The 25,403-nt window shown below is 35.1% G+C and overlaps 1 protein-coding gene across 1 annotated transcript in view; it reads left to right on the top strand.

Moving 5' to 3' along the window:
• PCDH15 (protocadherin related 15) overlaps positions 1-25,403 on the top strand; it is a 1,335,438-nt gene that overhangs the window by 819,662 nt on the left and 490,373 nt on the right. The window contains exons 6-7 of the mRNA XM_032491427.1: positions 19,211-19,225; positions 19,730-19,795. Of these exons, the coding sequence (XP_032347318.1) occupies positions 19,211-19,225; positions 19,730-19,795 (81 nt within the window). The remainder of the gene's footprint in view (positions 1-19,210; positions 19,226-19,729; positions 19,796-25,403) is intronic.

Here is a 25,403-nt window from a genome sequence, read left to right as displayed (position 1 = left end):
GACAGACAGCAAACAGGAAGAAAAGAACACGGGAACTATGAAGCCACCCAAAAATAATAAGTTAGATAGTGTTAGTAAATCCTTACCCATCAATAATTACTGGGTATCTAAATGGACTAAATTATCAAATCAAAAAGCATAGAGTGTCTGAGCAGGTTAAAAAAAAAAAAAGATCCAAATATATGCTGTCTACAAAGAGACTCACTTCAGCTTTAAGGACATAAAGAGGCTCAAAGTGAAGGAATGGAAAAAGATATTCCATGTAAATGGAAACCAAAAGAGAGCACGTGGGGCTAAACTTATATTAAACAAATTAGACTTTAAGTAAAAAACTGTAGCAAGAGACAAAGGAGATCATTATATAATTTTCAAAAGGGAGTCAATTCGAGAAAAAGATGTATCATCGATGTGTATGCACCCAACATCAGAGCACCTAAATATATAAATCAAATACTAGCAGATCTGAAGGGAGAAATAGAAAACAATACAGTAACAGTAGGGGATTTCAATACTCCACTTTCAACAACGGATAGTTCATCTAACCAGAATATTAATAAGGAAACATTGAACTTGAATACCTTACGTAAAGTGGATCTAACAGTTACATACAGAACATTCCCTCAATAGCAGCAGAATACACATTCTTTTTTCAAGTGTGCATAGAACATTCTCCAGGGTAGATAATTCATTAGATCACAAAACAAACTTTAACAAATATAAGACAAAACTCATAACAAAGTATCTTTTCTGATCACAATGTTATAAAACAAGAAATCAAAAACAGGAGGAAACTGGAAAAATCAGAAATCTGTGGAAATTAAACACCACATGCTTGAACACCAATAGGTCAAAGAAGGAATGAAAAGAGAAATTTTAAAAATATATCTTGAAATAAATGAAAGTAGGAACACAGTACATCAGAACTTATGAGATGCAGCAGAAACAGTGCTAGAAGGGTAAGTTATAGCAAAAAAAAAAAAAAAAAAAAAGCCTACATTAAGAAAAAAGAAAGACCTCAGATGAAAATAACCTAACTATACATTTCAAGGGACTAGAAGAAGAAACCAAAAGTTAACAGAAGGAAGGAAACAAAAAAGATGATCTAAATAAATGATATAGAGAACAGGAAAAAACAATAGAAAATATCAATGCAATTGAGAGATATATTTTTGAAAAGATAAATGGAATTGACCAACATTTTGCTAAACTAAGAAACAACAGAGAAGATTAAAATAAATAAATCATAAATGAAAGAGGACACATTACTACAGACACCACAAAAATACAAAGGATCATAGGAGATTAAACAATTAAACACCAATAAATTGGATAACCTAGAAGTGGATAAATTCCTTGCAACACAGCCTACTAAGACTGAATCATGAAGAAATAGAAAATTTGAACATACCAGTAATGAGTAAGGAGACTGAGCTGGTCAGCAAAACATCCCAACGGAGAAAAGCCCAGAACCAACCAGATGGTTTCACTGAATGCCATCAAACATTTTAAAAGAATTAATGGCAGATTGGAGCCAAGACAGTAGAGTAGGAAGTCCCTGAACTCACCTCCTCTCACAAACTCCCCAAAATCACAACTATCTGCAGAATAATTACAGATGAAAAAGAACAGAACCTACCAGAACAAAAAGATCTTCTACAACTAGAGACACAAAGAAGGAAACAAAATAGGATGGGTAGGAGAGGTGGATTCATGACATAGTCAATTTCGACACCTCTGGGTGAGCAACCCAAAAACTGGAAAATAATCACATTTCAGAGATTATCCCACAGGAGTGAGACCTCTGAGCCCCATATTGGGCTCCATGCCTGGGGTCTTGCAACTTAAAGATGAGCCTTCAGAGCATTTTGCTTTGAAGGCCAGCAGGGCTTAATTTCAGGAGCCCCACAGGACTGGGGGAGGTAGAGACTTCACTCTTAAAGGGCACACACAAAATCTCAAATGCACAAGGACACAGGGCAAAGGCAATAAACTAATAGCAGTCTGGGCCAGATCTACCTGCTCTTTTGGAGAATCTCCTAGAGATGTGGGATGGCAGCAACAGCTCACCCTGGGGACATAGACACTGGCAAGAGCCATTCTTGTGAGCTTTCTACCACATGCCCATTAGTGCTGGCAGGCACCACTGTGGGATATCCCCTCTAGTTCATTAGCCCCAAGACCTGTCAGCACCCAACAGCCTGAAGGCATCAGTGTCTGGAAACTCCAGACCATGTAACTGAGTAGGGACACAACCACTCCTTAGCAGACTGGATGCCTAAAGACCTTCTGAGCCTACAGCTGCCTCTAGACATGCACCTGTCCAGCAGAGGCCTAAGACCCAGCTCCATCCACCAATAGGCAGGCACCAGCTCCAGAATCACATGGGATGTTGCCCTCCTGTCAGAAAGCATGCTCTAGCCTCTGGACCAGACTTATCCACCAGAGAACAGACAACAGACACAAGAAAACTACAATCCTGTAGCCTGTGAATCCAGCCTACCCACAGCAGGACAGACTTTACCCTGAGACCAGCAGGGCTCAGGCCCTTCCCTCTAACAGGCCAACATAAGTTTCAGGATACCATGGACACTGTACCCAACTGTGTAAGAAACTTGCTCCCCCCACCACCAGTGACCTGACACCAGCTCTGGGATCCCTGGGCCCTGCAACCAGATTCTACAATCTAGCTTTGCCTGACAGTTGTCTGGCACTAACCTCAGAACCTGGCTTCACCTATCAGTGGGTGGACAACAGCCTCAAAGTCTTCTTGACAGAGACCACCAGTGAGCCATCAAAATCCCTGGGGCCTCCAGAGTGCTGCAGTCAGGTTGTTTCATGATCCAGTCCCACCAACCAGCAGCCAGCAGCCTCTGCACAAAGTATTTGGTAACCAACTAGACTGGAGGCCAATCAAGCATACCAGACCATCCACATAGCCATTTTGTTACAACAGAAGGGCCCATTCAGCCATTATAGGGGAAAACACTAGAGCATATAGCTTGGGTAACAAGAGGGAGAGAGATGCTGGGATGCATAGGAAGTTTCCTACAAAAGGCCACTTCTCCAAGGTTAGGACACATAACCAACCTACTAGATATGTCAAAATAAAAATGGCAATTTAGGTAAAATGAGGTAGCAGAGGAACATGCTTCAGACAAAGGAATAAGATAAAGACCCAGAAAAACAACTAAGTAAAGTGGAGATAGGAAATCTACCCAGAAAGTAGTACAAGGTAATGATCATAAAGATGATCAAAAAGCTTAGGAGAAGGATGGATGTACAGAGACAGAAGAAAGTTAGAAATACAAAGACAAACAAATAAAAATGAAGATTACAATAACTGAAATGAAAAATACACTAGAGGGAATCAATAGACTAAATAATACAGAGGAATATATCAGTGAGCTAGAAGACAGAGTAGTGGAAATTCTGATGCTTAACAGAAACAAGAATAAAAAGAAATGAGGACAGTTTAAGAGATCTCTGGGACAACATCAAGCACACTAATATTCACATTACTGAGGTCCCAGAAGGAGAAGAGAGAGAAAGGGGCAGAGAACATATTTGAAGACATAATAGCTGAAAACTTCCATAACCTAGGAAAAGAAACAGACATCCAAGTGCAGAAGGTACGGAGAGTCATATAAAGGATTAATCCAAAGAGACACCCCAAGTCACATTTAATTAAAATGACAAAAAAAAAAAAAAAAGAGAGAGAGAGAGAGAAAGGATATTAAAAGCAACAAGGGAAAGGTAACAAATAACATACATGGGTACTCCTGTAAGGCTATCAGCTGATTTTTCAGCAGAAACCTTGCAGGCCAGAAGAGACTGGCACAATACTTTTAAAGTGATGAAAGGGAAAAATCTACAACCAAGAACACCCAGCAGGGCTCTAATTCAGATTTGATGGAGAGATCTAAAGTTTTATAGGCAAACTAAAGCTGAAAGAGTTCAGCACCACCAAATTGATTTTACAAGAAATATTAAAGGAACTTTTCCAAGTAGGAAAAAAATGAAAAGCTCACCAGTAAAGGCAAACATACAGGAAAGGTAGGAAATCATCCACATACAAAGCTAGTGAGAACGCTAAAAGAAAAAAGTAGTAAAATCATATATATCCACAATTAGCAGTTAAGGGATACACAAGGGGTACACAAAACAATTAGATGTAAAATATATCAAAAGCAGTAATCATGAGAGGAGGAGGGTACAAATACAGGGCTTCTAAAATGCATTTGAAATTAAGAGATCAGAAACTTAAAATAATCAGGTAGATTGATTGATTGACTGCTATATATAAAAAAAACTCATGGTAACCACAAACCAAAAATCTATAACAGATACACACACATACACACAAGAAATTCACACATAACACTAAAGGTAGTTATCAAATAATAAGGGAACAGAAAAGGAAAAAAGAACTACAATAACAATCCCCAAACAAATAACAAAATAGCAATAAGAAAATACGTATCATTAATTACTTAAAATGTAAGTGGAATAAATGCTTCAACCAAAAGCCACAGAGTGGCTGAAAAGATACAAAAACAAGACCTATGTATATATACTGCCTTCAAGAGACTCACTTCATGTTTAAAGACACACACTGACTAAAAGTAAGAGGATGGAAAAAGGTATTTCATTCAGATGGAAATCAAAAAAATCCAGGTAGCAATACTGACAATAGATTTTAAAATAAAGACTGTTAAACATACATATATATGTAAATTTTAAAAATGTGCAGTAAAAGAAATGTTTTAGTTTCTGGCTTACAGTATGGATGCACTTGGAGGGCTTTATGGTTAGTGAGATAAGTCAGACAGAGAAAGACAAGTAATGTAAGATATCACTTGTATGTGGAATCTAAAAAAAAATCAACTAACTAGTGAATATAACAGACAAGAAACAGACTCACAGATGTAGAGAAGGAACTAGTGGTACCAGCGGGGATAGGGGAGTGGGAGGAGCAAGATGGAGGTGGGAGGATTAAGAGGTACAAATATCAGGTATAAAATAAGCTACAAGTATGTACTGTACAACATGGGGAATATAGCCAATATTTTGTAATAACTGTAAATGGAGTATAACCTTTAAAATTTGTGAATCATTATATTGCATACCTGTAACATGTAATATTGTACATCAACTACACTTCAATTTAAACAAAAATATGATACTTTAAAATAAATTATATAATTTAAAAAAGAGAGAGATCATAAGAGACTACTACAAACAAATATACACCAATAAAATGGAAGACCAGAAGAAACAGACAAATTCTTAGAAATGTATAATCTCCCAAGACTGACCAGGAAGATATAGAAAATACAAACAGACCAATTATCCGTAATGAAACTGAATCAGTAACAAAGAAACTCCCAACAAATTCCAGGGCCAGATAGCTTCACAGATGAAATCTACCAAACTCTTAGAGAAGAGTTAACACCTATTCTTCTCAAACTATTCCAAAAAATTGCAGAGGAACGAATACTTACAAACTGATTCTATCAGGCCCTGACACCAAAATCAAAGACATTACAAAGAAAGAAAGTTGCAAGCCATTATCATTGACAAACACTGATGCAAAAATACTCAACAAAATGCTAGCAAACTGACTCCAACAAAATATTAAAAGGATCATGCATCATGATCAAGTGGGATTCATCCCAGTATGCAAGGATTTTTCAATGTCCACAAGTCAATAAATGTGATAGTACCACATTAACAAACTGAAGAGTAAAAACTGTATGGCCATCTCAGAAAAATTCAGAAAAAAACTTTTGACAAAATTCAACATGAATTGATAAAAAAAACTCTCCAGAAAGTGGGCATAAAAGGAACATATCTGAAAATATAAAGGCTATATATGACAGACCCATAGCTAACATCATACTCAACAGTGAAAACTTGAAAGCATTTCCTCTAAGATCAGGAAGAAGACAAGGATGCCCACTCTTGCCAATTTTATTCAACATTGTACTGGAAGTTTTAGACACAGCAATTGCATAAGAAAAAGAAATAAAGGGAGTCCAAATTGGAAAGGATGAAGTAAAACTGTCACTGTTTGCAAATAACATGATACTATATGTAGAAAATCTTAAAGGCACTACCAGAAAACTAGTATAGTTCATCAATAAATTAGGTAAAGTTGCAGAATACAAAATTAATATATAGAAATCAATTGAATTTTTATATACTAAAAATTCACTATCAGAAGAAGAAATTAAGGAAATAATCCTATTTACCATCGCATCAAAAATAATAAAATACCTTAGGATAAAACTACCAAACAAGGCAAAAGATCTATACTCAGAAAACTATAAGACACTGATGAAAAAATTGAGGATGACACAAACAGATGGAAAGATGCATCATGTGCTTGGACTGGAAGAATTAATATTGTTAAATGACCATACTACCCAAGGCATTCTGCAGATTCAGTGCAATCCCTCTCAAAATGCCAATGGCATTTTTTACAGAACCAGAACAAATAATTTTAAAATTTGTATGAAAAGCAAAAGACCCTGAATAGCCAAAACAGTAGAGAAAGAACAGAGCTGGAGGAATCACACTTCCTGACTTCAGACTATGCTACAAAGTTACAGTAATCAAAGAAATACGGTGCTGGCACAAAAACAGACACACTGATCAATGGAACAGAATAGAGAATTCAGAAATATACCCCTGCACCTATGGTCAATTAACTACAACAAAGGAGGAAGAATATGCAATGGAGATAAGACTTACTCTTCAATAAATGGTGCTGGGAAAACTGGACAGCTACATGTAAAAGAATAAAGTTGAAACATTCTCTAACACCATATACAAAAATAAACTCAAAATGGATTAAGGACATAAATGTAAGTCTGGAAAACATAAAACTTCTAGAAGAAAACATAGAACATTCTTTGACATAAATTGTAGCAATTTTTTTTTGATTCATCTCCTAAAGCTAAGGATATAAAAACAAAAATCAGCAAATGGGACCTAATTAAACTTAAAAGCTTTTGTACAGTAAAGGAAACCATCAACAAAATGAAAAGACAACCTACTGAATAGGATAAAATATTTGCAAATGATATGACCAATAAGAAGTCAGTATCAGCTCATACAACTCAATATCAAAAACACAAACAACCTGATTAAAAAATGGGCAGAAGATCTATGCATACATTTGTCCAGAGAGAACATGAAGATAGCCAACATGCACATGAAAAGATGCTAGACATTGCTTATCATCAGGGAAATGCAAATCAAAACCACAACAAGATATCATCTCACACATATCAGAATGGCTATCAAAAAGAACACAAATAACAAATGTTGGTGAAGATGTAGGGAAAAGGGAACCCTTGTGCACTGTCAGTGGGAATGTAAAATGGTGTAGCCACTGTGGAAAACAGCATGGAAGTTTCTCAAAAGACTAAATATAGGACTAATAGATGACTCAGCATATCCACTACTGGGCATATATCCAAAAAAACCAAGAACACTAATATGAAAAGATACGTGCACCCCAATATTCATAGCAGCATTATTTACAACTGCCAAGATACTGAAGCAACCTAAATATCCATCAGCAGGTGAACAAAGAAGTGGTATGTATGTGTACACACACACACACTGGAATATTACTCAGCTATAAAAAATGAATGAAATTTTGATTTGAAGCAACATGGATGGACTTGGACAGTATTATGCTAAGTGAAATAAGGCATACAAAGAAAGAAATAAGATACGATGTCACATATATGGAAGCTAAAGAATACAAAAAACTAGTAAATATAGCAAAGAAAGAAATAGATGCACAGATGTAGAGAACAAACTAGTGGCTACCAGTGAGAAGCAGGAGTGGGGGCAATATATGGGTAGAAGATTATAAGGTACAAGCTATTATGTATAAAATAAGCTACCTGAATATATTATACAACATAAGGAATGTAGCTGATATGTAATAATAACTATAAATGGAGTATAACCTTTAAAAATTGTGAAGCACTATATTGTACACTTGTCATTTATATAATATTTTACATCAGCTATACTTCAATTAAAAATAAAAAAGAATTAATGTCAGTCCTTCTGAAACTTTTCAAAAAAAAATTGAAGAGGAAGGAGCATTCCTAAACTCATTATATGATGCCACCATTAATTACCAAAGCCAGATAAGAAGAGTACAAGAAAACAAAACTACAGACTGATATCCCTGATGGATATAGATGCAAAAATACTCAAAAATTAAAATCAGCAACAAATTAAAAGGATCATATACCATCATCAAGTGGGATTTATTCCCGGGATGCAGGATGATTCAACATATGCAAATTAATAAACATGATACACAACATTAAGAGAATGAAAGATAAAAACCGTATGATCTCAAAAGATGCAGAAAAAGCATTTGATGAAATCCAACATACATTCATCACAAAAAACCTCAACAGATTGGACATAGAAGGAATGTATCTCAACATAGTGAAGGCCATATGCAATAAGCCCACAGCTAACATCATACTCAACAGTTAACAGCTGAAAGCCTTTTCCCTAAGATCAGGAACAAGACAAGGGTGCCCACTGTCACCATTCCTATTTAACGTAGTACTGAAGTCCTAGCCAGAGTGATTAAGCAAGACAAAAGAAGTAAAAGACATTCAAATCAGAAAAGTAGAAGAAAAATTTTCTCTATTTGCAGATGATATCTCATATAAGAAAATCCGTAAGACACCACTACAAAACTTTTAGAACTAGTAAACAAATTCTGTAAATTCGCCAGATACAAAATCAATATACAAAAATCAGTTGTTTCTATATACTAACAATGAACAATATAAACAAGAAATAAAACAATCTCATTTATAATTCCATCAAAAATGATAAAATATTTATGAATAAATTTGACCAAGAAAATGTAAGACCTGTACAGTGAAAACTGAGACACTGATGAAAGAAACTGAATTTAAAAATAAGTAAATAAATAAATTGAAAGACATCCTATGTTAACAGATCAGGAGAATCAATATTATTAAAATGTCCATTCTACCCAGAGTCATCTATGTTTAATGTAATCCCCATAAAAATCCCAGTGGCAGTTTTCACAAAAATAAAGAAAGCAATCTTAAAATTTGTATGGAATCAGAAAAGACCCCAAGTAGACAAAGCAGTCCTGAGAATGAAGAACGAAGCTGGAGGCATCAGCTGTCGCTATTTCAATTTTATTACAAACTAGTAATTGAAAAAGTATGATACTGGCATAAAACAGACATATATATCAATGTTATTTAATCCATAGCCCAGAAATAAACCTACACAACTTATATTCAAGAAGAGGGCCAAAAATACCCAATGGAGAAAGGATAGCCTTTTTAATAAACAGTGCTGGGAAAACTGGGTGTACATGTAAAAGAACGACATCTTATACTGCTCATAAAAATTAACTTAAAATGGATTAAAGACTTAAACATAAGACCCCAAATTGTAAAACTACTTAGAAAAAAAAGCTTCTTGATATTGGTCTTGGCAATGGTTTTTTGGGCTATGATACCAAAAATACAAGCAACAAAAGCAAAAATAAATAGTGGGACTATATCAAACTAAAAACTTCTGCACAGCAAAAGAAATAATAAGCAAAATGAAAAGTTGACCTATGGAATGGGAGAAATTAATCCTGATAAAGGATTAATATTTAAAATATATAAGGAGCTCACACAATTCAATGCCAAAAGAACAATCAGGATAAAAAATGGACAGAGGACTTGAAGAGACATTTTACCAAAGAGAACATACGAATGGTAAACAGGTACATGAAAAGACGTTCAGCATCACTAATAACCTTGGAAATGCAGATCAAAACCATGGTGAGTTATCACATGACATCTGATAGAATGTTTATTATCAAAAAGAAAAATGCTAAGTACTGGTAAGGATATGAAGAAAATGAATTGTATCTCATTGGTGAGAATGGAAAACAGTACAAAGCTTCAAAAACATTTAAAATGGGACTACTATTCAATTTAGCTATCCCACTTCTGGGTACGTATCTAAAGGAAATGGTATCACTGTCGAAGAGATATCTGCACCACCATGTTCACTGCAGCATTATTCACAATAGCCAAGACGTGGAGACGACCTAAGCGTCCACTGACAAATGGGTGAAGAAAATGTAGCATGTGTATACAATGGAATTTTATTCAGCCATAAAAATGAAGGAAATCTTGCCTTTTGCAACAATACAATAGACTGTGTTCTCACTTACGTGTGGAATTTTTAAAAAGCTGAACTCATAGAAACTGGTGGTTACTAGTTGTTGGAGGATGAAAGAATTTGAGAAATGTTGGTCAGAGGGTACAGTCTTCAAGCACTAAGATGAATAAATTCTGAGGATTTAATTTACAGCACAGTGACTATATTTAACAATACTGTATTATAAACTTGGAAGTTGTTAAAGTAGATTTTAAATGTCATCACCACACCAAAAAAGGTTAATTATATGAGAGAATGTAGAGTTAACTAACCTTACTGTGGTAATCAGTTCTATATACATGTATCAAATCATCACATTGTGCACAAGTACACCTTAAATTTACATATATGTCAATAATATCTTAATAAAACTGGAAAAAAGGATGTAAGAAAACGTGATGTTTACATAGATATGGTGTTTATTATAAGTGATAAAATGCTTACATTTTTTCTTTATCATTTAATCCATAGAGTTTGTTTTTTTACTGACAGCTTGGATACTCATAATGGCTTGTGGCAAAAACTTTGATGTAAACAGGCATAGTAATCTGTAAACAAAGAATTATTAAGAATCTCTCTGTTTGAAGAATGCAGTTTTAAACAGTAACATTGATGCTGCAGCTTTTATTTTTTGACCTTGTTGAGAATCTTAGTAAGAAGCATGATTGAGAATTTCCTTTGAGCTACTTCATGAAGAATAATTAGAAAATAAAATAACAAATCAGCTCTCAGAAACAACATGAATACACATTCTTTAGCTACTTTTTGTAAAGTGTTTCTTGAATAGTTGTTTTTCTCATTGACACAAACCCTTATCCCTTCCTTTCTCCTTTATATTTCAATTATAAAACATAAGGACAAATTGGATATGATAAAACAAGCTAATGAATGGAAAAACCTTTTAAAAATATTTTAGAGTAACACAGCAAGCTTGCAAAAAGAGCTTTCAGAATGGATATAAACTCTGTATAAATAAAAAGAGTTTTTACTTTTATTTTAGTTTTAAGTATCCCTCTGATAATTTTTAAAATATCCTATGTTACCTCCCCCCTGCAAAAGAAAACAAAATCCTTTGCATGATTCAGTTATATCTATGTGTACTAGCAACCTGTGGCCATATAATTAAATGTATTGTTACTATTCCAGTACATTAAATGGATATCAAAAATGCTAACATATCCTAAGCCTATTGTGATTTGCTAATAAAATATGACCTTCCTTTCAATGTTGAAAAATGTAAGAAATTACTACTTAATTAAAAATATGTTAACATCATTGCCTTTAAAACGTGGAGATACACAAATTTTGTATGTGATTTGCTCATATGGTTAGAATCTGATTTACCTAACAAAAATTTATAAAGGACTTGCATATGCTGGTCACTATTCTATGATTTCAGTTTTACAACTAACGCAACTGAGCTTGAGTGTTTAAGTAACTTTCAAAGATCTTAAGAGCTAACAAGTGATGAAATCTGGCTCATAGTGAATCTAGACAGTCTGTCCCCCAAGGCCATGTCCATAACCCCAATACTGTGCTGCTTCTTCTGATCCAGTGATGATATTATACTTTGGACCAAGAATTATTTCGCCCATCTCAAATTCCTCAAATATAGTCATAATCACTTGATGGAAGTTTGGACAAGTAAGGAAAAACTGTCATCATGATGGAAAGAAAACTCAAAGAGCTTCTAACTCATGTATTATGAATTAAGTAAGATAATTACATTTGGGTGCAAATACTAATACATTTGACAACACATTTACATGAAATTATAAAATAACAAAGTATAGTAATAATCTCAGTGAACAAGCTTTAAAAATATTACTTGATCTTCTGATCACACTTCTGACAATTAAGTTCCTGCCCTGCCTTCCTCCTGCAGCTCCTGAAATCTTTTCTTTTGATTACTTAGATCCATTTACTTCTTAAGAATGAGAATGATTTTCTTTCTCTCACTAGATGCCATCATACATGACTAATGTCATTGATAGACCAGATAGAATAATATGAAGCAAATAGTAACTTTAAAAAATGCAGCGATTGAGGGAGCCATGGCCTCTACAGTAAATTGCCCTAATGAAAGCAGTGATGTAGAGCAATAATCATTAATGACTTCAGTGAGCATTACTGTAATAGACCATGTAGTTGGAACATCTTAATCAAATTATATAATCCAATTAATGGTGACACTAAGGCATCATAAAATATACCTTCCTCCCTCCATGGTAAAATTTGAAATCTATTAATGCTAACAGTGTATCTTATCCTTGAAATGAAAATGACTTACTTGCAATGTCCTTTAGCTTACTCAGTTCACTTTGCTTTTCCTTCAGTCATGACCTAATGCCTCGTCTTTATTGACTGCAGTTTTAGACCATACAACTTAGAGTATGGTTCTATTGATTTTATGAATTTCAAAGTCAAACTCCTTTTCTTTTCGAGGACAGAGAGAGTCAAAATGTAAAATAGGGATTGTTTTTTGTTTTTAGATTTCACTCCTACGTGTATTTTCCTGGAAATGAGTATTACAAAGATCCACAGAAAAATTTAGAATAGTCCCTCTGCTGCTGCTTGTGACAGTGAATTGGAACTAAAATGTTTCTGCAGCATGAAACTTAAAGAGAGCACAGAACTCCTTTGAATGAGAGCCCACATTGCTTTGAACTAAGCAACTGATTCAACGTGTGTGTGTGTGTGTGTGTGTATATATGTGTGTGTGTGTTTGTATGAAAACAAAAGCCTCTAAATAAGAGAGATCAGGTGACTTTGAATTCCCAAACTAATAGAGAGATGTTGAGAAAAATAAAGTTTCCAGAAAATCTGTAACTCTCAAGATCTTTCTGCCTCATCATTTGGACACCAGTGCATTTCAAGGCTACTGTGGGACCAGTGCGTGACTGTGAGCACCTTACTATTTTCTTAAACCTGGAGTTCAAGAATTTGCCTTTAGGAAATTTAGTCCTGGTTAGTGTCTCTCTAGGTTGTTACCTGGAATAAGAATTCCAACATTTTTCTATCCATGCAGACCATCAGTGACACTTCACGCTACTGCTTTTATTCTACCTAAGAATGCACTTCACAATAACATAGATAATAAGACCAGTTCTCACTGAAAATTTAGGGAAAGCCAAGGGATTCTCTACTACCTTTTGATCAAAGGAAAAAAGGAGAAATGACTCTTCAAATACATTCCTTCTTAAAATAATGATACTGTAAAAATTTAAAGGTGCATCTATTCTGCCTTTATACTTTGCCAAGTGCTAGTCTAAGAAATTATCATAGATTATCTCATTTATCCTTGTTGTAATATATCTATGAGATCTATGAGGTCATTATACTTACCTTACCTATTTATGCAAACTGAGGTATAAGAAATCAACAATCTATTTAATTTACAAAACTTTTAAAAGCCAAAATTAGGATGTAAAATTTGGTTATCTGACTCCAAAGCACATTCTTAACCTCTATACTATACAAGGAATCAATTCCCTTAATACTTTTTTTTGGGGGGGAAGGGGAGGTAATTATGTCCTTAACACATAAACACTCACCCTAAAGATTTGAAATGATGAATACTAAGGATTTAATGAGTTGGTTTATTCATTTTCCATGGAGGAGAATATTCCCTGGTTCAACTAATATATTGAATGATTATTATATGTCAAATACTCTGCTAGGTGCTTGAATAATTCACTGATAATCATAGGGAGCTGGGAAGGAAACAGCTGAGTAAAAATTCTAAGGTGACACGAAAGTATTTGTGATTTCTGACATCATAAAAGCTTTGCTATCTGAAGTCTTTATGCTTTATTTCTTTAAAAAGCAATCTGATAAAATCATGAAAGGGCTTGGAATACACCCTTGCTATTAATAGGATATTGGAATAACCTTGCTCCACGACAGTCCTTCACTCAGTTGGATGATTGGAGCATTCTAACAGAAACTATAGATAATTGAAAGCAAGTAAAAAATTATCCTTCTCTTTTCTTTACTCCTATTTGTATAATTCTGGGCCCTCTATGATCTTTCATAACTAGTCCCTCAAAAATCCCATATTCCTATAAAATTGTCTGTCCCTGTCTTTAACAGTAGACTTTTCCTCATAGGAGAGGAAAAATAATTTTTCCTCTACATTTCTAGGTTCTTGGCTAAAACCCGCCTGTAATAAAAAAGATTAACAAGAGAAAAACAAATTTAATTACGTACAAAGATCTGAGACTCAAAAGCAACCAGGCAATTGAGGCTTATATACCACCCCGAGCTAAAAAAAAAAAAAAGGGAAGAGGGTCTGGGACTTCAAAGGGAAGGAAGGCAATTCACAGCAAGATGAGAAGAGGAAATATCTGGTAACAAATATTTGCCCTGCTGTGCAGAGACTTCTCTCAGATGAAAAGTTAACTCTGGTAACAGCTCTCTTCCTGATACAAATCCCATTTAAAATTTGTATAGGCATTTAAAGAGGAAGTTAAAAAAAAAAAAAAAGCTTTCCCTAAATCTGCTGGGTCTTGAGGTCTTGATTGCTCTCAAAGTAGAAGAAACCTGCCTGAGTGGCCTATTTTCAGGTGGCACGTTCTGCTACCTCTTACACTCCTGCTGAGGTGGTGTCAATGATCCTGTCTTTGACATCTAAATTATGGACCATTCTTTCCCCATTATTTTTATATGAGGATGACATTCCAAAGATTAAAGAGAGGAAAAGGAAGATTAAGCTATAGAGTTTTTAATTATTGTCGCAAATTTGGCTGAGGCTATTCACTTTTGCACTCACTGCATAGTTGCTGAGAGCCAGCTGTGTGACAGGAGCTTAGCCCTGGGAGCACACTTCTGAGGAACAGAAACAGGATCTAGATTATCACCAAGTCTTCTGTCAGTGAGGAATCAGATATTCATAAATTGATATTAAGAGGCAGAGTTATCAGAGTGTATATCAGGGAAACTGGGGATCATAAATGGTTTGAGAAAGTGAAGCACAAGTGAAAACCTAAAGGATATGTCAGTGCGTGATGAGCTGAGGGTGAAGATTAGAAACAAGAAATAATGCGACGCAGAAAGGTCTTGAGGTCACTCGGGGTGGAGCATAGAGTAGTTAAGAAAAACCTGTGCGAAATGCCAAGAGCAAGTGAGGACGTGGAAGTAGATGAGACTGGAGAGGAAGCAGAAGTCTGCATCATGCAGGACCTTGTAAGGCCATTTATTTTTGGTTTTCATTCTGAAATCATAGTCTATGGAGGCTCAAAGGCCATAAAAATGTTGTTTTAACCTAAAAGCAATGGCACATTATTAAAAAGCAGGCACATTTTTATTTGTAAAAAAAAACAATGCAGGTAAACATAAAAAATTAAAGAGTAGGGCAGATTGCCTGTAGGATGAACAGTTAGGAAGACCTTTTGGTTAGATAAGAGACTGGATTAGCGTAGTGACCTCAGAGATTGAAAGCTGTAAGTGGGTATGAGAAGTTTTTCTGTAAGAATTATATTAAAGATTTATTGAGGGATTCAACACATAAGGCAAGGGAGATGTGCAGGCTCAAAAGTGACCTTCCTCCTTTCTGGTTTATGCAATTTGGTGCAAAATTGTGCCATTCACTGAAATAATACACATTGGAAGAGGCCAGGTATGGGCTGGGGGTAGCAACTGGAATTCCATTTTGGAGTTTACATTTATGGCACTCTTGAAATTACAAGTGCAAATGTCTAAGCAGTAGGACCCAGACTCAGAGGAGACAATTGGGCAGGAAATACAATATGCAAGTCATTGACATATTGATGACAGCTGCCATGTTAATTTATGGGGGCGAAAAAGTGAATAGATTTGAAATGTTATTGAAAAGACATTGTTTGACCTTTAAATGGATCTTTTGAGAATAGGCTAAGGTGGAAATAGGGTCTCCCTGGCTGTTCTCTCTTCATAGTAAGGAATGAACATATTTGAACAATTCTGGATTACAGCCTTTGCATGAGCTTTCTGTAACATGCTCTTAAGCCTTAGTCTTCAATAAGAACAGTGTAACCCAGGTTCAGTCATTATATATCTTGCTAATACTTCTTTTTAGGTTTTAAATCTGACTGATTGCATGAGAATATTTAAGAATCTGTAGAAAAAAATATATAGTTTATTTTTAGTTTGATGACAGATTTGCAAAAACAAATCACACTGCACATTCAGGTATTTGTATTCATATCCTGCACTTTACAACAAATTGATATGGGACTCGGGTAGGGGCCTGAGAGGTTAGAAATTTGAGGCACGAAAAACAGTGAATTTGTGATTTAACCTAGACAGTCAAGGGTGAAATTAAATAGAACACAGAAGTCCGTTTCCAAGGTACAGGCGTCATGGGCTAACCTGCCTGTCCTGTGGCAGACAGATTATCCACAGAGCATAGAGAACAGGATCACCCAGCCCCCAAATTGCTTTCTAGTTTTCACTTTGATCTCCTTTCGGATGTTTTGCACACATAATACATCCCTGGCTGTTCCATCCACTATTACTTTTTTCCAAGACATTTCTGAACATACTTGTTATTAAAAATATTTTATGCATTTCAAAACTAATTATACTTTCATGAACACATCATTCCAAAACGAACACTTTGGCTGTTGTGAACAACGTTATTAATAGATCATTTTTATGCATCTGATAAACTTCTCTTCATTAGTGTTGTGACTCTAAAAAGCTTTTTTAAATCATTTTTGGTTAGAATAAAGAAAGTATTCGTTGGGCATGAAAATCTCTTTTTGTGGGGTTTCAGAACCTACCAGAAGAATAAAACTTAGTTATCCAAAGGGGTCTGACTAGGAGGCACTGTAGCTGCACCTTTATTCCTGGGCTGTTTCTGTTGGTGAGGACATGAGAACAGAGTTCCAAGCAGCACTCATGGAGGCATGTTCAACGAGAGACTGCGGCTGGGCTGACTATAGTTGAGAAAAAAAAGTCAATAAATATTCTTTCAGGATCAACTCTTGTCAGGTTTTGTGGTTCCTAAGATGAATAAGACACAGACGTGGTCTGTTGGAGCTCTTGTGAGAAAAACACACTAATACATTTTTAATGAGGTGATTTTTCCAGTGGAATCCAGTGGAATCCAATTCCAATTGAAGGAATTCAGAGAGGCATTTAGTTTAGACTGACAAGGACAATTTTCTAGAAGAGGTGATGCCTTGCCAGGTTCTTGAGAGAATAAAAGTTAATCAGAGGAAGAGGAGGAGGAAGGCATTGCAGCAGATGGTTCAGCACACATACGTGTGGTTGGCTATGGCTAGAGAATGAACTATGAGAGTGGAAAGGGCAATAGAGTTAGGCAGGGCTGGGATATGGGGGGTCATACTTAACTGTACGGAAAAAGTCTACCCACAAATGTAATAGTAACCAGCTGGTGGAAGGCTTTTGTTTATTTATAGCCAACTTTCTTCTTCTTTCCTTTGCCTGTATCCTGCCTGCCTATAAAATTGATTATGTATCAATTCATTTGTCAATATTCATATCTTTGTCTACTTTGCAGCTATGAGGATCTTAACTAAAGCAGTGGCCTTATAAGTATTATACACATATACACACATACATATACATATATACACATATATATGGAAAGAGAGAGAGAAAAGAGTATTGAAAAGTAACTCCTCTTTGAAAAAAAATAGAAGGCATATTTGGTAATCTAAGAATTGCTTCTTATAAGAACTAGTCAAGTTTCCTTTATTTTTTCCACAAATTGCGTCTGCAGAGGTACATTCTAACAAGAGTAAGGGCTCTGATATGACTCAGGGCACAGTGCTTGATTCTAAGTTAATAATGTTGAGACTATGCCATCCTTTGAAATGGTTTAAAAAAAAAAAACTTTTGAATGAGATCCTAAAAAATTTTTTCTTCTCTCCTTCACTCCAAAGGAAACACGTTTTTTTTGTACAGAGAAGTGCCATTTTTACTTTTGATTTGGATGCATAAAATAATTCTTGTGAAGTGAATAAATGAATGCAGGACGAGAACAAAGCTTCTAAGAGATCAGTGAGGAAACGTTTCCAAGAGTAAAAGGGACAAATAGTGAGGAGCTGTGCAATGGCAGGGGGTCGAGGAAGGAGAGGAAGGAGTAAAATGAGTATGAGATATTTTTGATCTAAAAATGCCGGGACTTGAAACTCCTTGAATATTGGTAGGTATGAAGAGAGAAAATTTGTACATCTTTGATGTTTTAAGCTTCTTATGAGAGCACATATCTTACAGTATAGAATAGTGCTTGCCAAAGCCCTTATTATTCATGCCCATGTACATAATAGCAGAATTTTAATAAGTAAGTAAGTCTTGTAATCATCTTCCAAATAGCACACATACTTGGATGGCTTTAAGCAAATCTGATTTATGTTGCAGTCCCAGGGGTGTGCCGTGAACATCTGACTGCATAACACAGCCCAATCCGGCCAGCCGGGTACCTCCCAGGAGAGTGCTTTACGTCCCACAAGTGTACATTTGACATCTTGCAGACAAGCTTTCGTATTTCAGCTATCATGGATATTATAGCTCATGATACTATTTACGTGTTCATTATCATGAGATACCTGGGTATTAGCAGTGTTTGAAATAACAAATTTGTCATCACTACTGATTGACAGGCACCATTCTTAAGGCGTTAACACAGAGATAATAGACTATTCATAAGTAATTTGTTTTTACCTTTTCATGGGAAACAAAGGTATTTTATGTTATTTGCAAGGTGATCTGTAATGAATTTTTAAGATGATAGTGACATACATTATCAAGTTAGCTTGTTAATAGCTGTGTTAGATTTACAAAATTTGATATAGGATTGTATGTATTTCATTTTCACAAATCATTAGATGATATGTTATTGTATAATGCTATTTATATCTTTAAATCTTCGCTAAATATATACATATATTCTTTCTTCCTTTCTTTCTTCCATTTTTCTGATCTGCTTCCATTGATGACTCTATACTTTTGACTCCAGACTGGCAATATGAGGGTAAGATAACAAAAATAAAATCTCAAACAACCTCATGAGCATTGCTTGTCTGTCTTCGTTTTATTCTCTTTACAACATTATTAAAATTCTATTCACTCTCTTTAATTAGACCTTTTATCACAATTAAAGTCCAATTATGTTTGTTTCTGTTGTGAAACTTTCATACAATTGATCCTTGTTAATCATCCCTTTATGTTATTTCTTTGGGTTAAATTAACATCCCATTATCTCTGTCCTGAAGGACTTCTGCTCTCCAGTGGTCTTTGCTGGTGTTTTCTCAGTAAGATTTTCTCATCACTAAGATGGTATACAAAGTGTCTGTTCTGATGTGGTATGGAATCTATGTAGTTCTTATGAAAATTTAAAAAAAAATTGTTAAAATAATGATGCATATTAATTTGACTGTAGGACTTTTTTTTCTTTTTAAATATTAATGTACCTCTCAATTAATTTAAGAGTGCCTCTGTAGTATTTACTTCTTATTTTGTCTTGTTTTCTCTTTAGATTGCAAACTAGCCAGGGGAGGACCACCAGCCACCATAGTTGCCATTGATGAAGAGAGTCGGAATGGTGAGTGAGCTTTCTGTTTTAAAAACAACTTAATCTAAGAGGGGTTCCTGATTTCAAACTTAGATATGATATGTGTGAAAGTACTAAATGGAAGTCTCAAACGAAATCCACTGACAGTTCACTTTTAATTTCTTCCCTTCATGGGTTTAAGTTATTCCATTCCCCGGAAATACTTTCCTTGGATTGCATTTTGAGAGACTCAATGAATAGAAATGCTTAGTTGTGATTGCAGACAAGTTACCTGACTCAGGATCAGTCCAAGAATGCATCTAGATACTATCTAGGACTTTTGTCAATAGGTAGAGTTGACTATAATGTATGCTGTTAGTTATCTGAGACACAAATGTATTCCTCCAAAGGAAGTGGACCACAAGGTAAGCCTTGCACTGCTAATTTAAATTGGCTACAATCTGGTAAGGATTAAGATCAATAGCCTATTAGATGTGGTGATTTAAGAATGCTTTGATGAGAAAACTGAAAGTTGGGAACAGAGAGCCTGACAGAAGGTCTAGAGAATTTTCACTCAGTCTGCCATAATTAACTAATTCCTAATTTTTTATTAAGTTTGTCTTCAAAAATATAATTTTATCAAAAACAAAAAATGTAATTAGCACTTTTATTCCACAACACTCTCCTAGTATCTGTAAACTCTATGGATGTTTAAGATTCTCCTCCTCTACCAGGTAACAGTAAAGTGGTAACTCCTTGAATCTTGGTTTCTCTCACAGTACTCTAGATGTGAGAATGTTCCATGGCTACTACTACTGTACTAATTCTGTAACATATCTTCCACTAGGTTTGTTTGATTTGTACTTTCTGTCCAGGCTAAACATTATTTTATAGATTGATGTTAAAAAAAAAAAACTGTCAAGTGGCTTATTAGAAATGACCGTTTCCTGGAATTCAACCTACATATATTTTGAAAATTTCTACAATATACCCAATAGTTGCATGGGTTCACCTCATTGTTGATTTATTGTGCTGTATTAGAAACATTCCTTTTACTTTTCATTTTGAAGAATCAGCATAAACTTTTCTTGCATATTCTTCACATCCTTGGGAATCAGCCAAAAAAAGCCCACAACATTGCTGGCCTCTGTTTAAACAAATTTGTGTCTATACTAAATTTTAGAATTTTTTTTTTTAAGAATTTGCAGATTTGAGTGTTTTGATCATTTAAAAAAATCAATCCTATATATATATATGTATATGTATAACTGAATCACTTTGCTGTACACATGAAATTAACATTATAAATCGACTACAATAAAAATAATAATTAAAAAAAGTCAATCCCTATGGAGCTTGAAAGCATATGAGGTCAGTGAGTCATTATATCCAATTTCTTTAAATGTATCATAAGTCCTATATATATCTGAAAGAAAAATAAAAATACTAGACCAGAAAAATTCTCACATGTGGAATTATGGTTTATTTATCCCTAACTATTTATCTGTGAACAAATCTGTGTTTTCTAAACATTTTATAATGAAGACAGTTTGTCTTTTTAACTAGAGACAAAAAATAAACACGGTAGAAGACCAATATATACTTTCTTACTGTTCACCAATTCCCTTGAACATATAAGCTGAACTGAACTGAAGCATTTGATTTTACTGGGTAACTTTTTTTAACATGTAATTCTGTAGAGAACTTATTCTGCCCACCAGATAATGATAGCCACGGTAATGATACTGCCTCTCTCACCTTGTGCTGATGAGATCCCACTTTCTAAAGGAGCTCAGGATCTCTACAAAGATGTCATGGCAGTGCTGTATGGTGGCAGGTGGTGGAAGTTCAGTATTTGTGTTTTAGAAGAATGTGACACGATGTAGTGTACTCATGTTGTGCTCTTTAACTGGCATATTTTGTAGAAACTGCCAACTACTCAGAATGCTGCCAAAGTGATTTAAGTGTCATCACAAGGAGTGTAAGTGCCAATCTAGAGATTAAATGTTTTACATTTTCCTTTCACATTAAATTTCTAGAAATACGGTGATCAAATGAATCTCTGCCAGATATTATAATGTAATGCATAATCATCCTTGCCTTAAAAGTCTAAAGGAAACAATCCATGAAAATGTTCTCATATTTTTCCTCAGGCAGTCTAAGAAACTCACCAATAAGACAGTTCTAGTCCTGCCCAAACCCTTAATTTGTTTTTCCTTGCATCTTTGTAACTGGTCGTAACAAGCATGTAGATATCCTATTTTACCATTACAATAAGCACTTATTTTTAAAGGTTCTGGGGCGTCTTAAACGTGATGCATAGCAAATCCTTTATTAAGACAAACTAGTAAGTTTATTGTGCATCAACTTGCCTTTGGCTTACTTGATTGATGTCTACAGCTAAATAATCTCCATTGCTAAGTATACCTTCTAATAAAGAGTAGCTTTTAAGTAACTCAGGCTTTTAAAAAATCTATACTTCATTTTTCTATATAAGTCACTAAGGTACATTTCTAGAATGTTCATTATTTGTCACATGAGTCGACATCTTTGAAGATTTTTAGATTCTGTGGGATGGAAATATTTTGTTTTTGTGAATATGTATGCTAAAAGCATTTGCACATGTGTACATGTTTGAAAGAATTAAAAAACTTAACAGGTGTAGGTGCATAAACTTCTTTCTCATCGTAGTACCTGTTAGACTGTTCCCCTCCTTGGTCACTGTCCTCGGCAGCAAATTGATAAGATTCATTAGATCACCCTCAATATGAACCATTTTATTTTCCTCACAACTACTAGAAAAATCAAGCTTATATGGTAAGGATGCAAAGTCAACCCAAAAAGAGAAACACATTGGTTCCTGACCACTACCAGAAAGTTCTCCAGCTAGTATAGAGAGCATATTTAATGAGTAATTACATTTAAAAGGGCCAATGTATACTGAGAAACAGACTTAGAACATATTACCTTGTTAAATGATAATATCTAAAAATTCCTTTCAGAAAACTTATGTCCACACAAAAACCTACACATGGATGTTTATAGCAGCCTTATTCATAATTGCCCAAACTTGGAAGCAAGCAAGACATCCTTTAGGAAGTCAAGGGATAAATAAACTGTGGTACATCCAGACAAATTCAGCACTAAAAAGAAATGTGCTATCAATCCATGAAAAGACATGAAAGAAGCCAGTCCAAAAAACTGCATACTGCATGATTCCAACTCTGACATTCTGGAAAAGGCAAAAATATGGGAAAATAAAAAATCAGTAACTTCTAGGAGTGGGTGGGGGAGAGACAGGCAGAGCAAAGAGGGCTTTTAGGGCCGTGAAAACACTATTTATAATATTCTAATGATAGATGCATGCCATCATACATTTGTCCAAACCTACAGAATGCATGCCAAACGTAAAACCTAAGAAACTGTGGACTTGGGTGATGATATGTTAATATAGATCCATCCTTTGTTTAAAAAAAAAAAAAACATTCTAGGGAGTGATGCTGTCGATGGAGGAGGCTATGCATGTGGGTGGGCAAGAGGTAGATGGAGAATCTTAGCATCGCCCTCATTTGCATTGTGAACTTAATGCTGCGCCAAGAAAATTAAGTTTTAAAAACATTTCTGGAAACTTATTTTTAGTTTCACTGGAGTCCGAGTTGCTTAATGGCATTGAGTTCTTACTGGAAGGAGAGAGGGGCAGGAACAATTGTATTGGAACTATTTAAACCTTAGAGTGCCAGCCAAATCAGGGTCCTGGCTGCTTTACAACAGCTATGGAATGGAATTCAGATGAACTTTGGAACAACCGGTTCAGACTAATTCTCAGAAACTGGATAAATACACAGGCAATGCTGAGCCAAGGGGACAAGAAAATGATTTGAAGTCATGGTTTGAACACTATGATTGTACAAAAATGGATAGATTCACAGCCAAAATATATCACTATTTAGGTGAGAAATTAGGCGGCCCATCCTAAATGCCCTTTATGGATTTAAAGTCAAGATATTGTGGGCTTACAGCAAATTTGAGAAGTGAAAGATGACTGAGTGTCTTCACAATATGAAAGCAGCTGTCAACAGAGAATGCTGCAGCTGATTCAATGAAAATGTTTCCTGGTGCTTGTCAGGGCACATTTCAGAACCAGGTATGAACTGGTTAAGTATTACAGAACATCCTGTGCTTCTAGGGAGGTGGAGGAGGTTAAAGAGATGCACAATGCATGCAGCTAGGGTGGTGAGGGGAGGTTGGTTTTTCATCTGAAGCAGTGATGGCATTGAGGGGCACTGAGAAGGTACTTGCCACCATCCTTTTCCTTCCATTGTCAAAATCACTAAACTTGGAAGAGAAGAAGATTAAATTTTTATGTTGACATTTCACTTTCATTTTAGTTGCCAATTACTTATCTCTTAGATTTATAGCAAAGGAGTTAACCAGACTCTGCCTTACACACTGCTACTTGCAAGTAGAGTTGCACACACTCCTAGTAAAACAAGCCTTACTCTCATTGAAAGAAAAATCTTAAGTATCTAATGCTTCTTTACAAATATTAAAGGTTTAAACAAAGTGTGATATGATAAACTTTTTTTTTTTTTTTTTTGACATCCAAGTGTTCGGAACCCTCCCGTTTTGCCTATTTAGCTTCATTCTCTAAAGAGAGCAAGGTTCAAACTGGCAGGAATTTTTTTGCAAGGAGAACAACTAGAGTAGAAGATGAGTTAATTCTATAGAACAGCTCAGAGTCAAAGAGGACCAGAAGCCCAAATGAGGGGCTGCACAAGACGCTGGGAAGAGAGGAAACTGAGGGGCCAAGATGGGAAGTCATCAGGCAGCCTGGATGACAGTGTTCTATTGGGGTAAAGTGAAACAGGTTGAGGGTGCAACCAAGAGCTTGAAGGTGCGAGGAATATGTAGTAGGTGGAAAAAAAAATGTTTCAATATAGTTGCCATAGACAGAGTCCTTAGCTCATGTCAATGTTTGGGAGAAATGTTATCACAAGATTGAAATCCTTAGCTGGGCCTGTCCTTAGGGCCTTGTTTCCTTCAATGTGTCAAAACAAGGATACAGTTTAAGATAATTGTCTCTCAGCTCTATGGTAAGTATTTTAGTTATTTCAAATAAGACACATAGGGTTGCCTACCTCATTTACATGTTAAATATAAACTTGAAATATAGGGTACATTGTTAGATATTAAGCTCTTGAAAAATTGAATAGTGTTTTACTCATGAAAATAATAGAGAAAGGAGGATCTAGTATATATGCCCTATGGTAGGAATAATTCTAAGGGTTTGGTTTTAAACAATTACTTTCTGAAGTCACTTTTCCCCCACCTCCATTGGGCATTGTCTTACTGCTAAAGGAAATAGCATTTGTCTGTGATAGCTTTCAGCAACAATCCTAGAATTCTATCTGAAATATGGAAAAATTAATAAAATTTAAAAGAAATAAAAGAAAGGATGCCTTTATGCAGCAGACTGTAAACTTACAGAATATAGCAACTCTAACAATAGAAGTTCCATACAGACTAAGGTAAATTAATAGATGGCTGTACAAGCTTATGAAGCATTAAGACCAACACTTTGTATGGAGTTATAGAAGATCATCAGCATTGACATAAAACAAATGACCTTTACCTCAATATGATGGTTTTATTTTTCTGG

The sequence above is a fragment of the Camelus ferus genome, chromosome 11 (assembly GCF_009834535.1).
Source record: "Camelus ferus isolate YT-003-E chromosome 11, BCGSAC_Cfer_1.0, whole genome shotgun sequence".
NCBI classification, from domain to species: domain Eukaryota; kingdom Metazoa; phylum Chordata; class Mammalia; order Artiodactyla; family Camelidae; genus Camelus; species Camelus ferus.
Note: the sequence above shows the minus strand (reverse complement) of the source record. Positions and strands in the feature narration are given on the sequence as shown.